Genomic DNA, 26,876 nt, shown 5'->3' with positions numbered 1-26,876 from the left:
TTGTTCTCGGCTCGCATCGCAAATGTTCATGATCTATCAAAGGCCCTCCATTAGTACTGATCAAACAACTATCAAAGTCGAACTAATAGAGATAAACAAAATATGACTCGGTGACAGATGCCAGCTCGCTTGCCGTGTATCGGAAAGCCAACACAACATTAGTGGACGCAATGGCTTTGGGCTCACTACTAGCTTAATCAAACTGTAAATGGGCGATGTTACCCTCAGGTGAAAGCAAACAAACGCGCCAATGATCAAAATACATCAGCCAAATGATGCCGCAGTGGCGCCGCGCGCGGACCAAAATGGAAATTCATGTTTGGGTAAAAGCCCATTCAACCAATCATCTCCCGAGCCTCACAAAATATGGGAACGTAATGATGGAACACATATCGCTGCAGGAATCGAGTTCTACCCCTTTTTAAAGTGGTTTTATTTTGTAACTGTTTAGAGATCAGATGGTCAGATTGTCCTAGGTGCTTTAACTTGAAATTTTTAAAGTACAAAGTAAAGTTACTTATTTATAAATGTAGATAATTGCGAATTTTCTTTAATTTTACTGAAACAATTAAAAAATATTTTTTTTGCAACTATAAAATAATAAAATAAAATAAATAAATAGTCATTTATTTCAGGTAATGCATAGGTACCCATATTGTCTTAAAAATAATTAAAATTTAAATTTAAAATCTACATCTACAGTCTTAGGTCTTACAATAATAACTAGTATAATGTATAGGGTTACACTAGTTATTTGCAAAAGACAGTCATTTGCGATTCGCGTCCTGATGAACAGATATCCAATGCTTGTAAAAAGGATTGGTGATATCTTGCGATACAGCATTCAAGATTGCATTTCCGGAGCCGCTCAGCCCCGACCAGAAAGAAGCGATACGTGACCTGAGGACGGCGAAAAAGTCGGGCACCCCCGCCTCCGCGAACATGCTCGACGCGCTACAGAAGCGTGGCAGCCGCATGAGCATACACGCATGCTATGTGATCCTCGTGCGGAAAAGCTAGTGATGCCTAAATTCTAAATCAATGTTTCATCTACCGCGTGATCCGATACATTTCAGATAAAAATCCAGAAGCACTCTGAATAGAAATGAGTACATTTGTCACAGCATAAGAATTGGAATTAGACAAATTCGTCCGTTAAATTAAGGCCATTCCGAATGTGGGACGGAATTCGATTTGGGGTAAATCTCACCCTGGCGCGAAATGGTGAAATTTGCTGTAACCGACGCTTCAGGAAGTAAAAACCGTGATTGGATGAACAAGTTGGCAAATTAATATCTGATTTATTTTACATTTACGTTTAAGCACAATAACTCGTATTGCCAGTTTAGAAAAATATGCTTACTAAGTTATCTCATTAGATTATTTACTAGTAAATAATCTTATGCTACTACCTACTGCTGAGTTTATTGATTTGCTTTGTTTATGTAGTCCACCAACACACCGGGTATTATAGCCTCCCGTCGGCTGGTGAAGCGCCTTTGAACACATTCCGAGCGCGCCGAAGAGGATTCACCACATTCCACCGACACGGGGACAAATGTGCGCAGTTTTTCTCTGCTTCACTTTACAGAAAGAAAAGACCTTTTTCCCCAAAAAAAACCAGATGAAAATCTAAATTGAATGACAATAAGATTGCCGGGGCCGATTCAGATACAAGAGAGCTATTCTCAAAGCACAACGGATTGACAAATGCGAGTGAAACACGGGATCGTGTACAAATGTTCGAGCGAGTCGTACACGATATTAGGCAGTAGCTGCTGTAATCGGGCCCCAGTGCCATTCCAGTCAGGTTTTACGTCGCAAGTGACACATCGTTTTGGATTTATATACCCCTTTTATTAGACGAATATAAGGGCATTTCACGCCGTATCTCTATGACGTACAAAGAGAAATAAATCATTGGAATAGGAGAAACAATAACGTTGTCTCTAATTTATAGTTTCGTTTAAGTACTTATTTACTGTGTGTTTGCTGTGAACTTCACTTTACCTTAAAAGAAGTATCTTAAGGTTTCATCGAGATCATTTTTTTTTTATTTCGGTTAACTGATTTTGCCTAGTATTCTGCCCAAAACATACATGTCTCATCAGTACCTATAGTAACGAAGATTAGCGCGAATACAGACAGAGTAAAGGTCTACTCTTTTTATATTATGTAGGTATCTAACCTATATTTATTTAGTTAAGTAGTAGATATTTCCTATCGATTTGATAAATAATAGCCTTTATATAATGTGTAACTGGGGAGGTACTTACGAATACCGAAGCTAAACAAAACAACGAACATTGTCATAACTTTACCATTTGTACCTATTTCGTATCCATAGATAACAATTACCAAACTTTGTTCCAGAACACTAATTAGCCAACTTATATCCGTAATTCAATACGTATGTTTGGATACAAAATAATGCTGCCGGTGTACAGGGTGGAATTTTATAAGTGATACATATACAGGATGTTGCAAAAAGGGTATACTACATGCTGCACATGTAGGTTTCGGCTTAGTATACCCTTATTGCAACACTCTGTATAAATATAGCTACAGTAAATATATAGTGTTACAAAAGTGGTATACCAAGCCAAAAGGTGACACAAAGGGTCATTATGAAGAAATGCTTGGTTCTCCATAACAAAAAAGTCACGTGACAAACAAAGTTCCTATATTTTAAAAAGTCGTAAAACAAAATTTGATCAGAAAGACCCCTTTTATTTGAAGTCGGTTAAAAAAAGCACGCTATCTTAGATAAGTTTGTACAAGTCCATGGAACGGTATTTGTTGTAGATTGTTGTGTAAATTAAAACACGATGTCTGAATAAAAAAAAATATAAACGACTTGAAAGGGTGTATTTTATAAACAAGATAGTTTGCGTCGCAGACATTCTTGTGAGACCATCGGGAAGAGCCAGGAATTTGCAGTTGCATCCTTATCATATTTAATATGAAAGAAGGGACTTGATGCATAAACTAAAAGGTTTATAAAAGTAAATGAGAGTAGATACCTACCAATATATTGACATTCATTCAAATGTACCTATTGTTTCTTTTTCTATTTTGACTGAAAATCTTAAATGCGATTTACCGAAAACTTATACTTATCAAGTTAGGCGGTTTCTGTTGGAATTGTAAACGAAAAGTCATAGTCAAGAAAAAAGGAAAATAGCACGTACTCTATGTGTTGGCTGTCATCTCTTACTTATAGTGCCACAATCTTATCTGTTCCGGTGGCGACATCGCTGTGATCGAATCCAGTGATGCCATCGATTAAATTTTGCCTATTTCTGGTTTAAACGACAATGCATTTCTGCTATTACCTATTGTTATGATTAGGTACATTCATAAGTATAGATAAATCAAAATATAGGGTCGATAGTAAATGAAAGAGGATATAATATATCAAACGACATTTGTTGTATGGAAAATTTGTCCACGGCGAACAGAAATAAAATTAGTTCTGATTATGTTCTGATATAGGAGATTAAAATCTAGATTACAATGGTAGGTATATGGTAATATATGTGGGTCGTGGGAATAACGAGATACGACTTAAAAAAAAACTATTAATTATTATTTTTGAACACTTTATTTTACATTTTCTAAAGTAAATAGAAACAAGAGCATACAATTAAAAGAAATTCAGACAGTGTGCAAAGTCTAATTCATCATCATCATCACGACCCATCACGTCCCCACTGCTGGGGTACGGGTCTCCTTCCAAAGGCTAATTGCCAAAAAGCAATTTCTTTCAGCCAACTCTTGATAGGTTGGGAAAAAAATGACATGACATGAATCATCATTATTTCGTCTAAAATCGCTGCAGGTGCGAGAAATTCTTCTTGGTATACTGCCTAAGATTTAAAGTATCATGTCATGTCCTCACACCTGTAATCAAAGAAAAATAAAGATTATATACTTTTCATCACGAGTATCACGACCCATCCCGTCCCCACTGCTGGGGCACGGGCCTCTCGGGAAAATATTTAATAAAATTACATGGAGTATATGGGTAAAATTATTCGTCATATTTGGCAACACTAACCTGTAGCCGCTGCAACTCGTTCTTCCAATTTTTCAAACGGAATTAAAGGCGCCTGAATATGTTATTCTTCCTGCATAAAAGCCAATATATATAGTACTACTTTTCTTGCATCATATTACAGCGCTATTGCCATTATTTCACCCAGAAAATCACAAAACAAATTAAATAACGTAGCGTCAGCCTCTTCGCAGAAATTGACAACTCAAATAACGCACAGAGTATGAAATGACGTTTGACAATGACGTCTCGTTAGTTGCACATTTTGACCACCGGAACAGATAAGATTGTGGCACTATAATAGGTTTAAGAGCACTGTATATATTATTAAGAAATATTATAAATAAATGAACAATAAACAAAAAAAAAAAAAACTTCATGTGTATCACTGTGTATCGATTTATATGAGACTATTAAATTGAGGCTAATCTTGATAAACTAGTGGCTTTTAATAAAAACCCAATAGGTTATGGGCCCAGGACAGCTTGGCGCGTGTCCTACAATAAATATTTTTGGAAAATACTACTACGAAAATTCTAATAAAAAAAGGCCGGTTGTCAAACAGTTTTACAAATACAAACAGCAGTAATGGCGAGTTCTATTACGACACCAATTGGTCTCCCTGTAGACAAACTAAAAGGGATGGAAGACTACAATACGTGGAAATTTATGCTGAAAATGCTCCTCATGCACGAGGATCTTCATGACTGTATCGAAGGTGAGGACAGTTGTAAGGATGAGAGGAAGAAGCAAAAGGCGATGGCAAAAATATGCCTGTCAGTAGGTCCAACTGCGTTGCAACATGTACGCAATGCAAAGACGCCTTATGAGGCCTGGAGCAACCTCCAGCGTGCATATGAGGACAAGGGGCTGTGTAGAAGACTCGGGCTGTTGAGGTCGCTGTTTGGTGTGAAGTTACAGGACAGAGGTGGTATGCAGAGCTACCTAACATATATTACGGAGCTCGGGCAACAGTTGTCGGATATAGGCTCAGCAATAGAGGATGAGTTCCTTGCAATAATCATGCTGAGCGGGCTATCTACGGACTTTGACCCACTAATTATGGCGCTGGAGAACTCCAATACAAAGCTGACAAGCGAGACAGTCAGGAGTAAACTTCTCCAGGAGCAGCAACGGCGTGATGGCAAGGAAGATGAAATGAATGCACTGGCGGTAAAGAGACCTTGGATAGTGAGGTGCTTTCGTTGTAAGAAGCCTGGTCACGTGAAGAAGGACTGCCCCAATGATGAGGTCATGGAGCCTAAGGTGGGAGGAAGACGAAGTAGTGGAAAGGAAAACTCGCTACTGACGGCCTTGTCGGTGAAAGTTCAGAACGACGTATGGTACATCGACTCAGGGGCGACTCATCACATGTGCAATAACAAGCAAATTATGCAAGAACTGCAATGCAGCAAGAAGCTGGAAGTAAATGTTGCCAATGGAGAGAAGTTACTAACTGAGGGTATCGGCAAAGTAAAAGTACTATTAAAGACTGGTTTGAAGACTGTAAGTGAAGTCCACTATATTCCTAAACTATCAGCAAATCTACTTTCTGTTAGTGAGTTAAATAGAAAAGGGTTTAGTGTAGTTTTTGATAAGAATTTATGTAAAATAATTGATGAAGGTGAAGTTATTGCCACTGGTACTGGTGTTAATGGGGTTTATGAGCTTGATGTAGTTAAGTCAGGGATTGCCATGAACTCAGCATGTGAGGGGTTGGCGACTGAACAGTCTAGCGAGGTTCTGGAGATGCCTGCACTAGTTTCTGAGCAGGGCATTGAGAAGGAGTTGGTGACTGGAGAGTCTAGCGAGGTTCCGGAGGTGTCTGCGCTGGTGTCTGCGCAGGGCATTGATCACGAGTTGTGGCATAAGCGACTTGGGCACCTGAATGCCAGGAGTATGAAGCTAATGAAAAATGGGCTGGTCACAGGTATGGATTATCCAAATACTACTTTTAATCCATGTGTAGCTTGTATAGAAGGCAAACAGGCCAGACTTCCATTCCCTAAGAAAAGTCATACTAGGTCTAATGTCAAACTAGGGTTGGTACATACAGACGTATGTGGACCTATGCAAGTATCATCATTTAGTGGGAAAAGGTACTTTGTTACCTTCATTGATGATTTCTCGAGGAAAACATTTATCTACTTCATGGATAGAAAGAGCGAGGTCTTTGAGAAATTTAAACTATTCAGAGCGCTTGTAGAGAATGAAACAGATAGAAAAATCAAAACCTTGAGAAGTGACAATGGTGGCGAGTACATGTCTAATCAATTTCAGGAGTATCTGAAGAGGAATGGGATAAAACATCAAACTACTGTCCCACATTGTAGTCAACAGAATGGTGTGGCAGAGCGGGCTAATCGCACCATAATGGATAAAGCCCGCTGCATGCTCCAGGAGGCTGGGTTGGAGAAACAGTACTGGGCGGAGGCGGCGAACACGGCTGCCGTACTCAAGAACTATACACCAACCAGAGCGGTCATGGGAACAACACCTGAAGAAAAATGGACATCCAAAAAGGTTAATGTAGCACACTTACGTGTATTTGGTTGTGTAGCATATGCCATTGATGAGAAAGCAAGGAAATTGGACCCTAGATGCAAGAGGTATATTTTTGTAGGGTACTGTGAGAATAGTAAAGGGTATAGACTGGTAGATCCTGCTTTTCCAAAGAAATGTATTAAAGCCAGGCACGTCACATTCATGGAAAGTATGTTTTTGGATAAAGTAGTGTCCAATGATGATAACAGTAAAGAGCATGACGATTTGATAATTATAGATTCATCTGATAACTTAGATAGTACTACACAACCTGATCCAGCACAGTCGTCGACGGAAGCTTCTGAGACATCATTATGTCAGCCAGACGTGGTCGAGATGGATCAGTTGTTACCTGATGACACAGTGAATCCTCGGAGACAAACCATGTTCAGTCTGGATTCATCAGTAGAATCTGTAAATTCGGATAACCACTCTTCGGACCCTACATATATTCCAGGATGTTCAAGCATGGATTCGGAGGACTCGCTTGATTTTGAAGATGCTGATACGGATGGGTATGCTGGGTTTACAGCGGTTACAGAAGACGAAGATATACCGAAGACAATAGAAGAGGCTCTGGGTGGCTGCGAGTCTAAACATTGGAAGGAAGCTATACAAGACGAGTATAACTCTTTCATAGTTAATGAATGCTGGACACTGGTTGATCTGCCTTCAGGGCAAAAACCAGTAAAATGTAAATGGATATTTAGCAAAAAGAGAGACCTAAATGGAAAATTGTTAAAGTATAAAGCTCGTCTTGTGGCGAAGGGTTATACACAAAGATACGGAATTGACTACAATGAAACATTTGCACCTGTGGTTCGCTACTCAACAGTTAGAATACTGTTAGCATTAGCTGCTCAATATGATTTAGTTATAGAGCACCTAGATGTAAAAACTGCATTTTTGCACGGGTTACTAACCGAAACTGTATATATGGAGCAACCTGAAGGTTTCATCCAAGGTGGAGGTCAAGATGAAAAGGTCAGGAAAGTATATAAGCTGAACAAAGCAATTTATGGCTTAAAACAGGCGGCGAAAGCATGGTATGAACGCATTAATGATGTTTTCATCAATAAATTGCAATTTAGTAGACTATCTTCTGAGCAATCGGTGTATATTCATAATACTGATGATGAAGTAATAATCGTAGCGCTGTATGTGGATGACATCATGATCTTTAGCTCCGAAAATTCTGAGAAAAAGAAAGATATTAAGGAAGGGCTGATGAAAGAGTTCGTGATGCATGATTTGGGACCGGCTCATCAGGTTCTAGGTATGAAAATTGCTAGATTACCTGATGGAAGCTATACTTTGGATCAGTCCAGCTACATAAAGAAAGTTTTAGATAAACTGCATATGGCAGAATGCAAAGCAGCTAAGACTCCTATGGAAGTTGGAATTCAACTTAAAAAGGAAGAGAATTCGGCATGTAAATATGATTATAGGAGCCTTATTGGGTGTTTAATGTACCTGTCAGTATGTTCCAGGCCGGATATTACTCATAGCATCAGCTATCTAAGCCAGTTCAATAACTGTTTTGGTGAAACTCACTGGAAAGCAGCGAAAAGGGTTCTGAGATATTTAAAAGGAACAATACATTACAGTCTACTATTTCAAAAGGGTGACGATTTGAAAATTACTGGTTTTACAGATGCTGATTGGGGAGGAGATCAGATGGATCGTCGGTCATATACTGGGTATGTTTTTAGTCTTGGTACTTCAGTTATTTCGTGGGAAAGCCGAAAGCAACGGACTGTAGCGCTTTCTAGTACTGAAGCTGAGTACATGGCGGTTTCTGACTCCTGCAAGGAGGCTCTGTTCTTGCAAACATTTCTTAAAGAATGTACTGGTATTGTGTACAAAATAGATTTGTTTAACGATAATCAATCAGCACAGAAAATCTGTAAGAATGTTGTAACACACTCGCGTACCAAACATATAGATATAAGGCACCATTATGTTAAAGAGTTGATAAGTAAGAAAGTCATTGATTTAAGTTACCTTCCTACTGAGGAAATGTTGGCGGACGTGTTAACGAAGCCATTAACTTCAGAGAAGCATTATAAGTTTGTGTCTAAACTACTTAGAACTGATTAACTTGTTTTCATATATGTTTTTTTTGTGATATTGTTTATTTGTACTCCGTTAGTCAGTGTTAAAGTTATGTTTTAGTTTTATATACCTATATAAGTTATGATATTTTGTTTGAGGCCTAGAATTGTGCTAATTTTCTTTTGCCTATTTATATGATTTTTGTTTAAGGCCTAGTGTTGGAATTGTAAACGAAAAGTCATAGTCAAGAAAAAAGGAAAATAGCACGTACTCTATGTGTTGGCTGTCATCACTTACTTCATGTGTATCACTGTGTATCGATTTATATGAGACTATTAAATTGAGGCTAATCTTGATAAACTAGTGGCTTTTAATAAAAACCCAATAGTTTCAACAGTATTAACGTAAAAGTAAGCTCTGTAACATACGGACTGTCAGACGAATATGATGTATTTTTTTGCTATTTTTCAACGGAACCCTAAAACTGTAGGTCCATCCGGTTCTAGCTTCGGACTTACTGCATAGGACACCTATTTATAAAGGGTTTAAAAAATACCCGGGTTAAAAATCATAGTAACATCTGAATACACACAATCATAACTAAATCAAGTCCGGGGATTGCGCAATAAACACTTATTATCCCAAACAAGGAAGGCGCCGCACCGACTGAAACAGCGTTGAACTTCTCTCTAATTAGCTATTCAGCTATCAAAAGTTGTGGAAGTTTTCAGGGGATTTCGACTCGTAGCAACATACTGCGCGTTTAATACCGCGACTCGGGCGCGAGTCACGACTTCTGTGTTATAATAAGTTAATTAGGCAAGTAAAGGAAAGCTTCGGGAGGCAGTTTTGTATAGTCGTGATTGTTGTTCTCTTTTACAATTGCCCTGGGTTGGATAAAATCCGAAGACTGTTGTGTAGGTATTTTTCAGTTCAACAAATTTCATATCAGTTCAAAAATAATTAAATTTTGGGAAAGGTTCACATAACAGGTGAAGGCAGGTTTAATGGCACGTAAACTTCAATAAAATAACTATGTTACACAAAGTTAGGTATAAATAAAATAAATAAAACAAAGTTCTTTAAAAAGAAGAACAAACTATATAAACTTCTTATTCTTAATGTAACTATTGTCCCAGAAAAGGTACAAAAGAGTCTCCCCAAAAAACAAAGCTAAACGGTCGAATTGATTCGTATTTTCCGATTTCCAATTTCGGTGAAAGGAGGTCAATTATCGAAATCGGAACAAAACACGCCACTAACAACTTTGTACACCGCAATTTACAAAAAAGGTACGAAATGAAAAACAGAACGAGTTGCGTAAACAAAACCCGGGTGAACTGGGAGTAACGAAAAAACTTGTTAATGAAAATTTTTAATCCACGCCTTTTTTAAGCTTGCATGCTATTAAGTTGCTCGCACATATTGCGTAAGCTTATTATGAATACTTTTTTTCGGCAAACGGCTAGCATTTTTATTTTACAAGGAAAAATTCCCAATCAATTTTATTGATGACCTATTTGTTGTAAAATAATTGTGTTAATTCTTCACTAATAATACAATCGCCATCTAAATATGTTTTTCTGTAATAAAACAATAGGTACTTAATTCCAATATGAACATTCTGTTAATTATCATTTACACGCACACTCACTAAAGCATTGCCGTACCAAAATATTGGTCAGCCTAACGAGCGTATAATGAGAATAATCTAAGGAATGGAAACATCGTAGCTAAATTAAAACAAGAATCAGATTTTACCAATAATGGAACCCAAGTCCTTCGCTACCATAGTCAGCAGCACTAACTGCTGTAACATCCGGTTAGCAAAAACGTAAACTTGTAATTAGCAAAAGTTTGGCATTAAACAAGTGTCGTGAAATTGACGGTAGTACCTAAGTGAGTCCTTCAATGGCTATTATCAAGTTAGCGAGTAAATCAGGTCGGCAGTAAAAAGCACCTGATGGCAGCCGGTGGACGGCAGTGAAATACTGCGTTTTTTTGCCACCGACGATATTAAAGCGCCAACTTTCAAACGTAAAGGCCGAATACACGATGCAAGAATTTCCACTGAAGGAGTTTGTCCAATGTGCATTATTATTTTTTCCCTGCTGCTGCTATTAAAATTAACCTGAATTCACTCACATATTTATAAGGCTAGCTTTCCACGCGAGCTTCGCCTTTTATGGCTTTCACGTGGAAATTATTGTCTCTGCTGCTTAGCTCTTGTAATAAATATAGCCACTCAAGTATAGTGTAGGTACCATTTTTATGATAAACAACTTTTGGTTTCGGTTTAGGTATAACTTTACGAGCTTATTTTTTTCGAACATTCGGCTGAGTACCTATATCACTTGTGCAACACCCTGTATAACAGATTTACTATCAATTACACTACCCGCAAATGGCATTTGAGCAACAGCTCAGCATCCGGACAGCCGGAGTTCTGGCAGTGTAAATTCACCTCGAAGACGGATGAAGTGAGCAAACGAATAACTCGGCCCGCTCCTTCACAGTTCGCCGGGTAAATACTTCCTAGAAATTGAAGGCAGCCTTTTCAAGCACCGTACGTATGAGGAAGATTATGTTAAAAGTGTTCGTATTACGTTTTGCAGTTACGCTCTCCCGCAATTCCTTTCCGTAATGGAATCCCAAGGTAGCCTCGTAATTAGTTTTAAGTATTTTTTTAAAAGCTCTCTGTTGTTTCTTTATTGTGTCAATTTATTTAGGTTTCTCCGTTTCCTAATGCCTTTAAGCAAATTTTGCGTTTCTTAAGCTTTGACCTTCAGACCGTTTGTAGAAAGTATATTCTTTTTTGCCTGTGTTCCTTGCTAAGAAAAGTGAGACGAGACTGAAAATTTTCGCCGTCGCAAGATTATGCTTGAGGTTAAGCGTTGTCACGACGAACCACTTAAACACAGCAACATACGTATTTGGCAACAACCCACACTTTGAGTGCATCAAAAACAAACTACACGGTTACCCTGGCTCCTTTCCATTTCCATTAGGGAATATTTAACTAAAGTGTTTCCCCAAAACTTGGCCCCATTAGACTGGCTGTGTAGCTTTTTGTCTTTGCCGGGGCGAAGTTTTTTACACATTCATTTGTTTTTGTGCGCCAGAGCCGCGCTCGCCCGCTTCACGTGCAAGTTGAACGTCGGGGAAAACACAGCACGAGGGGAATTGCAGTTTGTTCGGCTTTTTATTGATTTACTTACCTAATTAATGGAAATATGGCAACTTTGGTTAGTAACTTAATTGCTATGTTTTTTTGCACTGCTGGGCTTGTGCCACTACGTGTTTTAATGTGAGTAACCAAACCGTGATCCGGGAATCAAAATAGAATTCAAACTGAAATGAAAATACAGCGCTCTCATAACTTTATTTTACGGACCACATACTTTACGTTCCTAGTTCGCAATATAAATTAACAGTGCTATAACATTCTTGCATTCATAAATATAAATTGAAGCATAGAGGTTATATGTACCGTGAAAATGAAAGCTTCAGACGAAGGTATTAATTGCTAAGCGGAGAAAATCCGACGAATTCTTAAACCGTGCCCGCGCACGCCGCGACTCTAAACTGAGATTAACTGACGCTAAACGACGCGTACTCGTGACACGTGTTTAGCAATCTTAATTCGCGTTCAGAGCATCTCATAGAGGGCGTTAGCGACGTCGCGCCGTCGTCGCCACACTTTCAAATTTGAATATTCATGTTGGGACCTTTCAACTTTTAATTTCACTATTGTGATTTCAACGAAAAGGCTTTTTTCGTGTAGCATCTTAATTATGATTATGAGATACTTGAGGTAAATTAATTTGTATATTTTATTTTACTTCAACCCTTTTAGGCGGCTCTGTAGACAATAAACCTTACTGTAGAGTCTAATTAGGTGTAATGATTACGAGGGACCAACCGCAAGGTCCCTGTGGCTTCTTGGACTAAGATTGTAGGTAGCAATCTCGTATGGAGCGCCGACAACGAACATTAATCAAGGGTGGCGGTGGGCCGTGCGTGTGACGTCATAGCCATCTTAACCGGTGTCGGTGGATTACCGTTAAACTGCGGTTAGCTTGAGTATGTGGCGACGACCCTTGAATGTGATAGGTAACACCTTTAGTACATCTAATACCGATAATGGTGTATGGGATATTTAGATGATATTCTATTTCAGGTAGGCATGATTTTTCCTGTATTTTAATTATGAAAATATTACCTACACTTTTTTTTGTTGTAATTCATGTATATTTTTTTCAGCTAACAGTCTCAGTTTACGTTACGGTTATGATTATTTACACAGACTGGCAGCGTTATTTACGCCGGCCATTTGCGTCCAGGGCCACTAATACCTTAATTACTTGCCATTTTGGAGACCAGCTAAAAATGCAAAAGCTTTCCGTGAAAAAAAATATATTTTAATAATGGTTGGTATATATTTTAGTTGCACGCCCTCCTGCCCGCTGGACTGACGACCTTAGGCGGGTAGCCGGTAGTGGTTGGATGAGGAAGGCCGAGGACCGAGTGTTGTGGCGCTCCTCGGAAGAGGCCAGCAGTGGATGATTATTGGCTGATGATTAGTTGGAACTGAATCTCTGTAGTCTAGTGAAAGAAAAGTTCAACTAACTACAACCAAAATGTTTTCCCATGACTTCGCCAAGGAGTTTTGGTCATAAAATTAACTATCTATTGTTATAAATATACTTACTTAGATATATAAAATCCTATGTTTTTATTATACCTACCAATCTTACAAAGCCCTTAACTGACACTTGCTCGCAATTCTGCTGCAGAATCTTCTGGAGGGTTTTTATTTGAATATTATGAGAAAATAATTTCGTGCTAAGGAAGCTCGGTTTAAGAGCGGCTTTATATTAAGTCGGGGCAATACACGTTGGATAAATCGTTGTCACGTAAGAATGTCGCATTAGGTGGCCCGCGGAGTTCTCGTCCGTTTCACAGAAGTGGAACCTATTTTTTATAAATTAATTTTCAGTATTTGCCTAGACAAGTTTTTGGTATAATATAGAGGAGCAGGTTTTAACGTAGACAGAGAGAGATGCTCTCCAGCCCCCTGGAACGATAAACTTTAACATATTTACAAAAATAGCAAAAGCTACATTGGAAAAGCCAAGGACCTGAGTAACTCGCTTTCCGGAATGTCTTCTTTGTACCCCTTTATAACCCGTTCTTTTATACCACCTATTCAACACCCTGTAATAATTACTCTAGATGAGTATTACTCAATACTTTTTCGCCCGGCGATTAGTGGCGGAACCAAGACCAACCCGGGTCATACCAGGAGCGGTCCAGCTGAGGAAGAGGGGTGAAGGACAGGAGGCGCGGGGAGGGGGTAGTAATAACAGTGGCACGCCACAGCTAGCTCTCGTGCGGGATGTTATTGCGAGAAATTATTTATGTCTCATATAAATGTCTGTGCGCGCCCGCTAATTAAGTTAACTTTAAACGCCGTTTATATAGGTGCGGTGAACTCGGCCCCTAAAAGGGCTGGATGGGTTTCTTATGTTACGTAGAAGATTTTCAGAACAAAGTGTTATGTGTAATACTTAGTTAAGTAGGTATACTTAATAGCTTCAGCATAACTTAAATATCAAAAAGGTATCGAATGGAACTTTAGTACTAAATACAATACATACCCAAAATGTTACTACACAAAATCACACAACCAGCACAGCTCAGCAAAAATGAACGAAGAAGTCGAAAACAAAAGCAATAATATTAACATTTATCCAATGAGAAAGACACGTAACTAGAGCCGTATTTCGTAGGAAAAAACTTATTAGTCCGACCTCTTTTCGAGGGTAGAATTTTTCATCGGCCGGCGGCGACATGTTGCCTGGTCGCTGGTCAAGCTTTATTTAATAAACCGGATCAAATGAACAATACATTTGGACGGATGCAAGAAAGATATTAGGGACAGCCGGAGGGCTCAAAATGTTCACATTCTGCCCGTATAGTACAAGGATGTACCTATGTACGTACTAAGTATATGTATTATACAGGATGGAAATTTATTAGTGAATTTCTCGTCGCCATCTTAAGATTTTGTTCGATATTCAGATGAAGAAATTAGAATTGTTTCTTGTTGTTATTTCCACATAATCATTCCCTCGGGCTATTAGCGCCCTCGCTACGATTAGGCCCTAGACCCCTTCTCGGGTACTAAATAAGCGGTTTTCATCCCTTTTAATGTACTATCGGTATAAAAGTAAGTTTAAGATTGACCTCTCCGTGTGGACTTTTTTGCTAGTTATTACTTTACCGATATATATTATTTTTACAATAAGGAATCATTTAATAATGTTTATGTACACACGGCAACGTCAAATAGTTGGCAGGGCACACTAACGTAGTGTATGTGTGCACACTAACGTTGTCTATGTGTGCATAAACGCAGAAATCGGTTTACACACCAGTAACAAACCACACACACACACACACAACAGCACAAACGAGTTTGCGCGTAGGCAAACGCCCGTATACCAGCTGTGAGCCTGTGACATAAAAATATCAACCGGTAGTGTTAGTGAAATAGTTATAAAATTGATGTGAAGCAAAATTTCACTGCATGTGTCTATACTCTTCGTAGCTCATTGGTAGAATGTTAGACTAATGAAACATAGGTCGTGGGTTCGAGTCCACGGATGGTTATTTTTTATTTTTATTTAATTCAAATTTTGCTATTTGAAACTGACAAATGACAACAAGCTGCATAGCTGTCGACTATTTCTCTTTGCCAAAAATATATGATTCGTTCTTCATTTGAGTATTAAAACCATTCTACCCTCATACAATATGAATAAACGAAATTTGTTTTTAGTTTTAGTGACAATTCACCTCTGCGTCTGCAAAGTGATTCACTTTGTGATTTGTCAATTTAATTAATAACTCTTCGCAGTCACTATGGAAAGTCACTTAACCATGTTCAAAAAGGCGGAGATAATCGTATTTATATGAACAAAACATTACAATGAGTGAAATCGCAAGACGTTTAACGGTAAGTAACATAGAATTGCAAATATTTTATTTGACTGTTAGAATATTTGTATTTGTATAAGCTAAGTATTTGTTTTTTTTTGTTTGCAGAGGAGAACTGTTCAATTATGGGTTCACCGATACGTAGATTCGGGACATGTAGACAGTAGTCGTCTATACGGATGCATCACCACGCCATCGAGAAATCGTAGCTGCACATAGCGCTGATCCGTTCTGCAGCACCCGTTCTACGGCCACAACACATAATCTATCTATCCCTACAAACCGTACGGGTTCACTTGCGTGCTGCTGGGTTGCGGTGTCGGAGGCCGGCGAAGAAAATTGCTCAAACCGATTAGCATCGTCGAAACAGAGTGCGTTTTGCGACTGACTATTTTAAACTTTGATTGGTGCAACAATGTGGTGATATTTAGTGATGAAAAGTCCTTTAAGTCAGACAAGGATGGACGTAAGATATTATGGCGAAAAAGTGGTGAAAATTATTGCTATTGAGGTTAGCTCAGTAATTTTTATTTTTCCATTTGTATAAGATTTTAGTTATTTTTTTTTTTTTTTTTTTAAGTAAAAATGTTTATTTCCTTTAAAAATATACAAGAGATGGTGAATATACTGACCCCCACACTAGGCAATGCCTGTCCCGTGGAGAATAGAGATAATAATTAACCCATTTAAATACGGCTTTACAAGAACATAAAACTTATACAGTGCAATCTTGGATAAATTTGATATATGTTTGTTAAATACTTATCATTATTTACAGTTATGGGTAAGCCAATGTGTTAATGATGTTATTGTTACTGAGGTTAGAATAAGTTACTTATCTTATTTCTAGCTAATTAACATGTTGATTCATATAACTAATGACTTGCCTATTTACTTTAGTTTACTTTACTGTTTTAACAGCCAGTCCATCCTTTTCTGATGTTAATTATGATTTAAAACTGCTAATTGAAAATTTTCCTTATTAATATAAACTACAACTAATAATATACAGGTAATTTTAACACTTAATAACTTGTTTCATTTACTTTCTGTGTTGCTTTTATTCGTATATACTACAATACTATTATTAACCATCTTAAAAATAAATTAAATCTATAAAAAAAACAAAAAAGGAATATTGAAAATTCAGTGGGATTTGAACCACCATTCCGATTAATTGTAAGTCTTGTATCATACCAACTGAGCCATTCAATCTTTTACAATGCCTTGCAAAATTTTGCTTCATATCATAAAAACAAATGAATGAATGAATCATTGTCACTGGCACAACTACATGCTTACAATATCCGTGTGTGGGTTGCCCAGAACTAAATAATTACGTCGACGTCGCCGACACACACATACACTACCTACGTTAGTGTGCCCTGCCAACCATTTAACGTTGCCGTGTGTACTTTCCCGATTTACTACGCCGTCTATCACCAAATCTAAAATCATCAGAGTGTCCTATCAAACCCAAAGTAATCCCCGTTAACAATACGCATCAACTCCATAATGACATAATCCTTTATCCGGTACAACCATTCATATTTTAGTGAGCAGCGTAATAAATTCAATATCGCGAGTGCATGATACGGGACTGTGGAATTATTAATGATGTAACTAGCTGAGCGGGTGTGATGAATAATCGAGGCGTATGCAAGTTCGCGATGAGTGTGCATCTAAGTTGCGGTGTGTACGCTTTTGTAATGTGCAAGTTTGTGTGAACATATTAGCAACACATTTACTGACTTTCGGTATTACATATTTTTGACTAAGTATTTATTTATGGTCTAGACCCTGATAGCTGTTCCCACGAGCTTCGCTTCGCCTTAAAAAAGTTTTCCCGTAGGAATTCCGTGATAAAAGTAGCCTATGTTTTTCTCAGGGTCTAGACCATAATTACGTGAAAAGTTTCCGACCTAACATAGATACAAGATTTTTTTTCTTAAAATTAATTTTTATTCTTCTACATAGCCTGTATAACAGTAATTAGGCGGCGCCAAAACACGGATTTATTGCGCCTAAACTGCACCAACAGAGCATTGGAAATGTTCATTCGAACACGTCGTTGGTCTGACGTTAGCAAACGCGGCAGCCAACGCGCGGACAGCCTTCTCATGCCTAAATCTTGATTTAATATGTGATAAACACGTTTTCTGGCCATTTTCATTGCCTCTGCTATCTCTCTCACTTTAATTCGGCGGTCGTCTAACACCATTTGGAGAACTTTAGCGATGTTATCGTCAGTAGTTCCAGTTTTTGGACGTCCCGAACGTTCATCATCTCCGAAGCTCTTACGGCCACGTTTAAATTCGGCTGCCCAAAAATTTACAGTGATAAATGACGGTGAAGAGTCCCCGTACACAGAATCTAACTCATCTTTGATTTGCGTAGGGGTATTCCCTTTCAAAAACCAATATTTTAAGACAGCTCGATACTCGATTTTTTCAATTTTCACAGAAATGCTCACATCGACTCACGTAAACGACTGTAAAATAAAAACCACGCGTCAAAAATGGCTGAAACTTTGAAGTGTTGCTGTCAAAAGATGCACAGTTACATTCCCTGACTTTAATTGATGTGTGCTGCCATCTTCACGTTGAGGTCAGAAACTTTTCAGACCACCTACGTATGTATACAAAATTTAATTCCAATCCGTTCAGTAATTTTGGCGTGAAAGAGTAACGCATTAATATTAGTTAGGATTAGGATTAGGATACTAGGTAATCGTACATAGTTCAAGTGCACTATGCAGCTTTTGAGTTGTAGGATCGCTGGTACCCCAAAACTTCAAAAAACATTACTTTAAGGCCACCCACTGTTTAACAGTCATTCAAATAATATGTATTAATTCAGATGGCCTGAAAGCTATTCTCGCTGGCTTACTAACGGTCATTTTGTCACAGATTCAGTAAGAAGAACAGTTTTCCCAAAGAGAAAACGAATAATCATCTAGGTCACTTCTAAATATTGAGTAAGAAACCGAATCCTTTCCTTCCTTCATAATAAAACAATAAAGTGTAAAATACTCCCACGCAGGTAACAAGCATTTTATGTGGCTTTCAGATTATAAATTCCTAACTCCGGCAAGATAATTCAGGCACCCTCCGTAACCTACTACCACCAATGAGGTAACGTGAGAGCCGTAAAGTAATTACTAAGGATTTGGGTTGGTACTGAAAAATGAATATACTTACTTAATAAATAATTTATTTATGAGCTTCGGATTAATACATACATAGGTTTAATACTGGTATTGTAGCAGGGAGCAAGTACGAGCGTTAATCCTAGCACTGTAGGACTGTAAACTTTGCACATAAATTAAATTCTCATTAATTTATATGTAATGTACATAGGTTTTATGTGTGTTAGCGTGCGTAACTTATATTTACAATCGATAACATAATATACCAACCTAACCGAAGCTGTAAAAAGAAGCCCAATATTAATTATTCACCAAGCTTATAATACATTACTCAAACCTTAAGTAAAATTGAATTAGGGGATAACGATAAAAACGTAATTACCATAAAAATCGTGTGTAATAGGTGTAAGATAAAGGACCTTTTTGTACGAACTAAATGGGAGATGGGACAAAAGGTTTTTTTGTGAGTCATTATTTTAGGAGAACGGTGGGGCCGTTAGTACGATTCGGGTATATTATGTACATTGTACAATAATGTTGACATCTATGCTGGGTGACATTTTATCAGTGAAATACCCTGTCGGTAGGTTTCAGACTATCAAACATACTGGCCATAATCAAAGATGGACAACAAAGATGAAGTGGCAGTGGGCTGGCTCATATCTGCCGAAGAACCGATAACCGTGGGGGTATACGAGTTCTCGAGTGGAGACCACGAACAGGTAAACGCAGCGTGGGACGCCCTCCTGCCCGCTGGCCTGACGGCCTTAGACGGGTAGCCGGTAGTGGTTGGATGAGGAAGGCCGAGGACCGAGTGTTGTGGCGCTCCTTGGGAGAGGCCTATGTCCAGAAGTGGATGATTATTGGCTGATGATGATGAAGAAGTAACGAAACTGACTGGCTACACAATCATTTCAACAAGATGACAAACCCTATACCAGATCTTTCAGTTTAGTCACCGAGCGACCGTTATTAAGAAGAATACAAGTACAAAATAACCACAAATTAATAGAGAAGTCTACAAACAGTATTCTGATTATGACACAGCTATTTTTACTGTGCGCTCAAACAAAAACTGAGTTATTAAAAAGAAGGAACAAAAACTTCTTTACCGCTTCCTTGTAGAAAGAATGAGGAACATTATTTTTCTAGAATTTTAATTTAACCGCGTCGTCGTCGGCGGAGCCCCCGGCCTGGGGGGACTACTCCAGCTCTACGAAATACGAAGATTCGAACTGTGTTATCGGCACGTTTTGGTTAAACGGACCCTGCTCTGCAGTGACGCAGGAGTCACTGACTCAGCGACGGTAACTTTTGTTCAAATGAAACGTCACAGTCACAGCGACAATACAGCGTCGCTGCGTTAGCAAGTAGCGTCGCGTCGTGGTTAGCGCTGCAGCGCTCTGAAACTACGTATTTCATCAAGCAGGGGTAGACCTCCGGTGCCATCGTCGTGTACCCTACCGCATTACTGTGCCCAGTATCATCATAAATATCATCCTATGAGACCACTAAATAAAAACGAAGATGCATGCCAACCTCATGACTTATGATCAAACTGAACTACTATCAAAAATCCAACTTGACAACTTTGCACAAGAAACACAGCATCTGAAATGCACTTATACAATACGTTGTGTAAAGTGCTCATCATCCGAGTATTCCTACCACGGGCGGGATTCGAGCCCGGAGCCAGTGGATTGGAATGCCTCGCCGTGAAACATTATAAAGATAAAGATAAAATACTCTTTATTGCACACAAAAAGAAACAGTATTACAAACATGAACAGAAAATAAATAGCACAATCGGCGGCCTTATTACTAAAAGTAATCTCTTCCAGACAACCAAATTGAAAGGACATAGAAATAATGAAAAAGGGTAGCGTGTGAAAATAAGAGATATTTATAAACTACCTACATTAATATAAAGTATAAACGATATGTAAATACCTACATATAATAATATATAAAACCTACATAGTTAATAATAAATATATACCTATATATTCTATAATAATACATAAATATTATTAAAAATAAATAAATAATTGCTGGTGCATTCTAATCAGGATAAGATAAATTTAAGTTAATTAATTATATATTGTTTTCACACAAAAAAGCAGAAGCAAGGAACAACAACGATATTTTAATACAAACTAAATGGAGTGTCAATGTAAAAGAAACCTGACAAATAAACACCCCTCTTCTTTCACTGACCTATTATTTTGAATAAGTTCGGTTAGAAGATTTGTGACTTTATTCATTGGTACAATGGTTGTCATTAGATTGAACTTAAAACGGCTTGACTGTAAACAAAATGCAAACGCGGCAAACTTACTTACTTTGAGTGTGAATGTGTGTGTGTCGGGCTCGTCGTAACAATGAAAGTGACTTACTTTGGGTGCTTCAGTTTTTAGTTAGCGATATTCCTTCCGCCTTTTTTTCTACTTCCATGGTGACATGCCATCTTGTTCGTACATTGTTAATCTAAGTTCTGAACGCATATATTCTGCCTCGCATGCTTGCTCGGATTACCCGTGTTGGATGGCACGTCGCGTCGTGCGGGAATTTAAATGAAACGAAGTTTAGAAACTGAGTTTGCTTGTACACTGTTGTGATCTAAATATGCAACAGTATGTACCTACTTGTCCACCAACCCGCACTAGGCCACCGTGGTGGACTAGGCCTAAAACCCTTCCTTCACTGGAAGGAGACCCGTGCCCCAGCAGTGGGGACGTGATGGGTCGTGATTATGTTGTACTTACCCATACATGTAGATCGCTGGTTACATATTTTTTTTAATTATAAAAAGTAGAGACTTTAAAAAAGCTAAATATGTATACACGCGCTTTGGCAGCTGCGAATGACCTTATTTTACAAGGGAAATTGTTTGTAAATATCTTTGTTTGTGAAGTTTAGGTAAAGTTTCGCAGCCCCGGATCTCTTTCTGAGAGTTTTCATTGTAAAAAACTGGGGCTCGTGTAGGGATTTAAAAGAAAAAAATATAATAGGTTTTTATTGAATGGATGGTTTTCGTTACTTTTTTTAAAAGACCTTACACAGCTTACACTCAATGTCTATATTATTATTGTTTAATACTGGAAATATGTGGTATTTCATATTGCACAAGTGGTATAGTTAGTCAAAAGGAAGCAACTCAGCTCATCATTCAATTCTGAATTTTCAAATCAAAAGTAGTTCAGAATGACTCACCCCTTTTCGGATTACTACACATAACTTTTTTTAAATCCTTTATAGTGTTATGTTTAATTTATTTAACAAAGTTTATGGGTTTTAAAATTCAAAACAGAAATTTATGCCACACTATTATCTCGTATACATTAGTAACTCTCAGAGCTGCCTACTCCCGTGGTGTCCTAGATTCGCTTAATTGGGGCAGGTGCAGTTTACTACACCCTCGTCTAAGGTTTTACATTATAATATTTTTCCTAGTCTGGCACACTCTATATTAATAACCTTTAAAATTACGTAAACAAATATTTTAAGTAAGTAAGTGATAAATCTGATCGAAACTCGATCTGTAACAGGAACTAATATATTTTTAATCACTCATGCTATGAAAGTAGGTGAGAATGGCCTGAAAAGAGGCAATCTTAATGTTATTTTGATTGTAACTATCAACTTTCTGCACTTGGTTCACAGTGTATTAAGGCAGATTAACATGGTCGCCTTTTTTTAAAAAGTGTCTCAGACAATAAATAAATCGTCTATAATAGACGGGGTGATGATGATGATGTGATTAAATGAATACTTTTGTCATTGTTTCAGGTTCCGCCCCCGCCTCGCTAGTTCTCACCGTGGCCTGCTCAACAGTATCTTTCACCAATTTTATACTAAGGTAAGTAGTACTACCATTATATTACAAGTTCATCCTCGCACTGTTCAGGAAAACGTTCACCCTTCGGCATCGTACACAACGGACGCATCGCATTCAGTATTCTTTGTATAGAAATTCACACAAGTGCATCAACTTCATCGGCATTGCCGACGCCGTTTCTATATACATTTATGAAAATCCATTTGTTCCGTTAAGTACTACACCGATAGATGGACGTTAACCTTTAAAATTTGGTTAGATCAAACATTACAATGAGGTATGAAATACCACAATTACTTCTACATACCCCCAATATGTTTGTAGTCTGTCGCATGAGAACAAACGGCGAGGTATCCAATAGATTAATCTGATTCGGAGTGTGTGACAAAGGACAGACAGATGTTAGGGACGATCGGACCCAAAGGGTTCTTAGCATTTTTAAAGGAATATAATTCTTTCAAACAAATATATTACCACCCTGACACTAATCGAATTAGATGTACTTTTTACATTCTTTCGTTTCGTACCCCGATCGAACTTATTATTTTGACCAAGATTTTCGGATTTAAAATGCATTGAATTTGACACTAATTACTTCGTAAATGTTACTTCGTCTTGATTTCACGATAACACCACAGGGGCGGCACTCTACTCTACCTTACCAAAATCAAAGTTTCGGAGCTTTCACGGATCCATCTGTAACATTTAAAGTGCCGATTACGAAAGGCGGGTTACTTTGGCTCAATTCTTCTCTCCATTCACAAAAAAGAGAATGCTATTAGAATTAATTTCGCCTATAGATGTAAAAATTTAAATAGGTACAACTAAATATTTTAATTTAATTGGAATTATATGAATGTTTGCTTTCTTTCCAGGAAAATGCTGCGATGATGTTCGGCATAAAAAAGGTAAAGGAAATGCCATAAGAATTTACATTGTAAAAATCATAATGAAATTTTAATCTATACGTACTTTTGATTTTAAAAGTACAATTCGCTTCAGGCGGGCCTGTAGATTAAAATTATTTTTTGATTTTAAACAAATATGTATAGTTAAAAATTGTTAAAACAACATTATGAATAGGTATGTAGTAGATTTTTTTACTTTACAATTAATTTAAATTATTAATTTAAATTTAATAAATTAACCGAATTAAATGAAAATTTTATTGAACTTAATATTTATAACAATCAAGAAATTTACGAATTTTAAATGAAAAAAATGCTTGGGAGAGCAGATTTTTATCACGTTGCCGCCGTTTGAAATATAATCTTGAGTTATGAAATATAACACTAACATTATAAAATTAATTTTATTAATATTGAAAGATCACTATACTTACTACAAAATTTAAACAAGTCATTTGAAGCTAACGTGGCAGCAGTAAGTAATAATAATTTTAAAGATTGATTTTGTTTTTTTTTAAACGTAGAATACAATTGTATAAAATAGTTAAGAGATGATACTTTTTTATTAGGAGCATGTACTTTGGGTAGGGTATGAAAAATGAAGTAGATTTAATTAATTATGAAATTTGGAGAATGAATAGTATATGACCTGTTTTAACCTAAAATTAAATATATATTATATACTTAATAATATTATAAATCGTAACTAATTGTATTTGTATAAAAGAAGATTCGTGATTCCCATGTATATTAACAAAAGGAGCCTAAAATTAAAGCCTAATTTGAATATTAGGTATGGAAATGAAACACATACGTGATAACATAACCATAATTTAGCCGTTTCAGTAGCAAATAATTGTAATATATATGTTCATTGAATATCATTATTTTAATTTATAAAAAAATCGGTATTGTTTATTTTTTCCGAAAATAAATTTTACACACCAATCTTGTACCTACCAGTGAACTAAAAGTTCTGGTAAAAAATATGTATTATGAACCTACGTATCTACCAACATATTTATTTATACTTTGTAAATCCTTACTCATATACTTATATGTATGTTTTATGTGCCTACTGGATATTAACAACAATAAAAAATAGGTACCTATGTGATAACACTTTTACTAAAATCTATTTAAACCAGACTTTCCAAAATTAGTAGAAAAGTCTGGGTTGAATAAATCAATGTTATTGCATGCTGGCTCTAGGTTTAAAACGTTTCATAAGTTTCATGACCTTAAAAACTGTAGAAACTTCATTGTAATTTTAAGACATGATTGTGAAAAGCTGTGACTCTACGTTGTTGTAATGTAAAATACTTATTAAACATATTAGATGGATAGGTAAGAACTGTAATGTAAATTATAACGATTTTTTTAAATCACTTGAAGAATACCTATGTAGAACCATTACTATAAAAAGAAGTAGACAATATTTGTGTAAGAATTTAATGGAACTACCGAATAAAATATGAAACTATTGTTAGCAAGTACCTAACTAAATGTGTATCGAATTATTATGATTGTTTTGTTACCTATTTATTATTCCTACTTGTTTATATTACTTAGGAAATAATAGGTTACTTGGATGGCGAAACATATTTTATACTTACATACAATGATGTTTTATCATTTTTATCTTTATTGATTTGCTCAAATGTTGTTTTTTTCGACAGACTCTGTTGAATAAATAAAACTTGTACATTATCTTCTGGTTTTATTAATTCTGTGTATAGGTAATTAATATCATGAATGTTGTTGTAGATTTAGAACTAATGTAATGGTAAATGAAAAATGTAATGAATTTAAGGTAATGTAACAAAATCATGATGATCGAATGGAGTAGCAGTAAACTACACTAGTCCTGGGTTCGATTCTCAGTTGGTGCTGATACTTGTGTGTGTACACTACACACAGATTTATGCCTTTGATCAGCAATGAACTATTACGGGCTGATGGTAATGATTCTAAGGGTGACTTGCAAAAAAAGAAATTAAATCTATTGCTGTCCCGCTCGGTCAGTATACTGTCGAAGGAAGAGAGCAATAGATTTTAATTTCGTTTAAATGTTTGATGCAAGTCATCCTTAGTCTATACTTTTTATGCGTAATACCTGAATCCGGACTTCTGAATCCCCCGGAATCCAATATTATTATTAATTTACGTGTGTGTATAAACCACACTCGGTGGCTACGCAACAAACAACCATATCTCTTTGCAGACAACTGTGACAATAATTCCGGAAAACACGGAACGTATCCGGGACAACACTACGTCCTGATTAGCCGATTCTTTTGCCAGAAACCTCTTTATTTTCCTGACACTTTTCCTCTATTGGCTGCCAGATACGGGTTCCTATAAACGTCTGGTTAGGTACTATATCACAATTAGGATATCACGCTGTTATTTCATTTACTCTTTATTTTTGGAAAGTTAACATAATAGATTTATAAAAAATTGAAAATTCTTATTTCCTGTGTCTGTATATAATAAGTTCAGTCTTATTTTAAGTTACATACACTCTATGAAATTGTGAAGGCCCGACGACTTTGATCGTGCCGCTTCTTTACGAGTGGAAAACAAATACCTACGTTTATTTTGTATGGTTCTCGAGACGAAGAAAATATATAGATTTCTTTGAGAGTTGAAATAACAGCTAAGCTCTAAATAATTACCCAACAGGGAGGTGTTACTGCAAACCGCCATTACTCTTAGCAACCATAAACGGTAAACTTGGGCAGTAAAGAAAGCTATGAGAAAAAGTGTTACAAAATTTACGACGCAATCAAATTAACAGATCGCAACCAACGGTGAACGGTGAGAGGTTTTCGCTGAAAACGAGGTGTTACAAATTCGATGGATGTATTTGTACGTTCCTATGTGAGTGTAGGCGTACACTAGGCGACACGCAACATAGCGACCGACTAGACGCAACTACAGGCTACGGCCGACCATTTTCATATACAGGGTGGCCCAAAGAGTGACGTTCAAAGGAAAATGTTTGATTCCTTAGGTCAAGGGGTAGCCAAATCACCCCTATGTATGTTCAGCAATTTTTTGTAGTTTAGGAGTTATGATTTTTTTTCCTAATTTTCTACGAAAATCGACCTCAGTGGATTAATTATGTTTTTTTTTTTTTTGGATAACTTTTTTAAAGTATTTTTTATTATGTAGTCTGAGCCTATCTGAAACCTAGTTAAACATTGTGAGATATGGCGTTTCGACTTTCTCCGTGTTCGGCATCATAAGGATCACAGTGACAGTTAAATAAAGTCCATTTTTCTCTCCACCTTTAATTTGCAAGGTGCGGGTGCCTATATA

General features: G+C 37.0%; 1 protein-coding gene across 1 annotated transcript in view; it reads left to right on the top strand.

The window, feature by feature from the left end:
* LOC105392805 overlaps positions 1-23,676 on the top strand; it is a 146,797-nt gene extending 123,121 nt beyond the window's left edge. Inside the window, exons 9-10 of the mRNA XM_038122421.2 lie at positions 22,596-22,665; positions 23,520-23,676. Coding sequence (XP_037978349.2) covers positions 22,596-22,665; positions 23,520-23,535 — 86 coding nt within the window. The 3' untranslated portion in view covers positions 23,536-23,676. The remainder of the gene's footprint in view (positions 1-22,595; positions 22,666-23,519) is intronic.
* The last annotated feature ends 3,200 nt before the right edge of the window (positions 23,677-26,876 follow it).

Source organism: Plutella xylostella, chromosome 22 (genome assembly GCF_932276165.1).
Source record: "Plutella xylostella chromosome 22, ilPluXylo3.1, whole genome shotgun sequence".
NCBI classification, from domain to species: Eukaryota; Metazoa; Arthropoda; class Insecta; order Lepidoptera; family Plutellidae; genus Plutella; species Plutella xylostella.
Note: the sequence above shows the minus strand (reverse complement) of the source record. Positions and strands in the feature narration are given on the sequence as shown.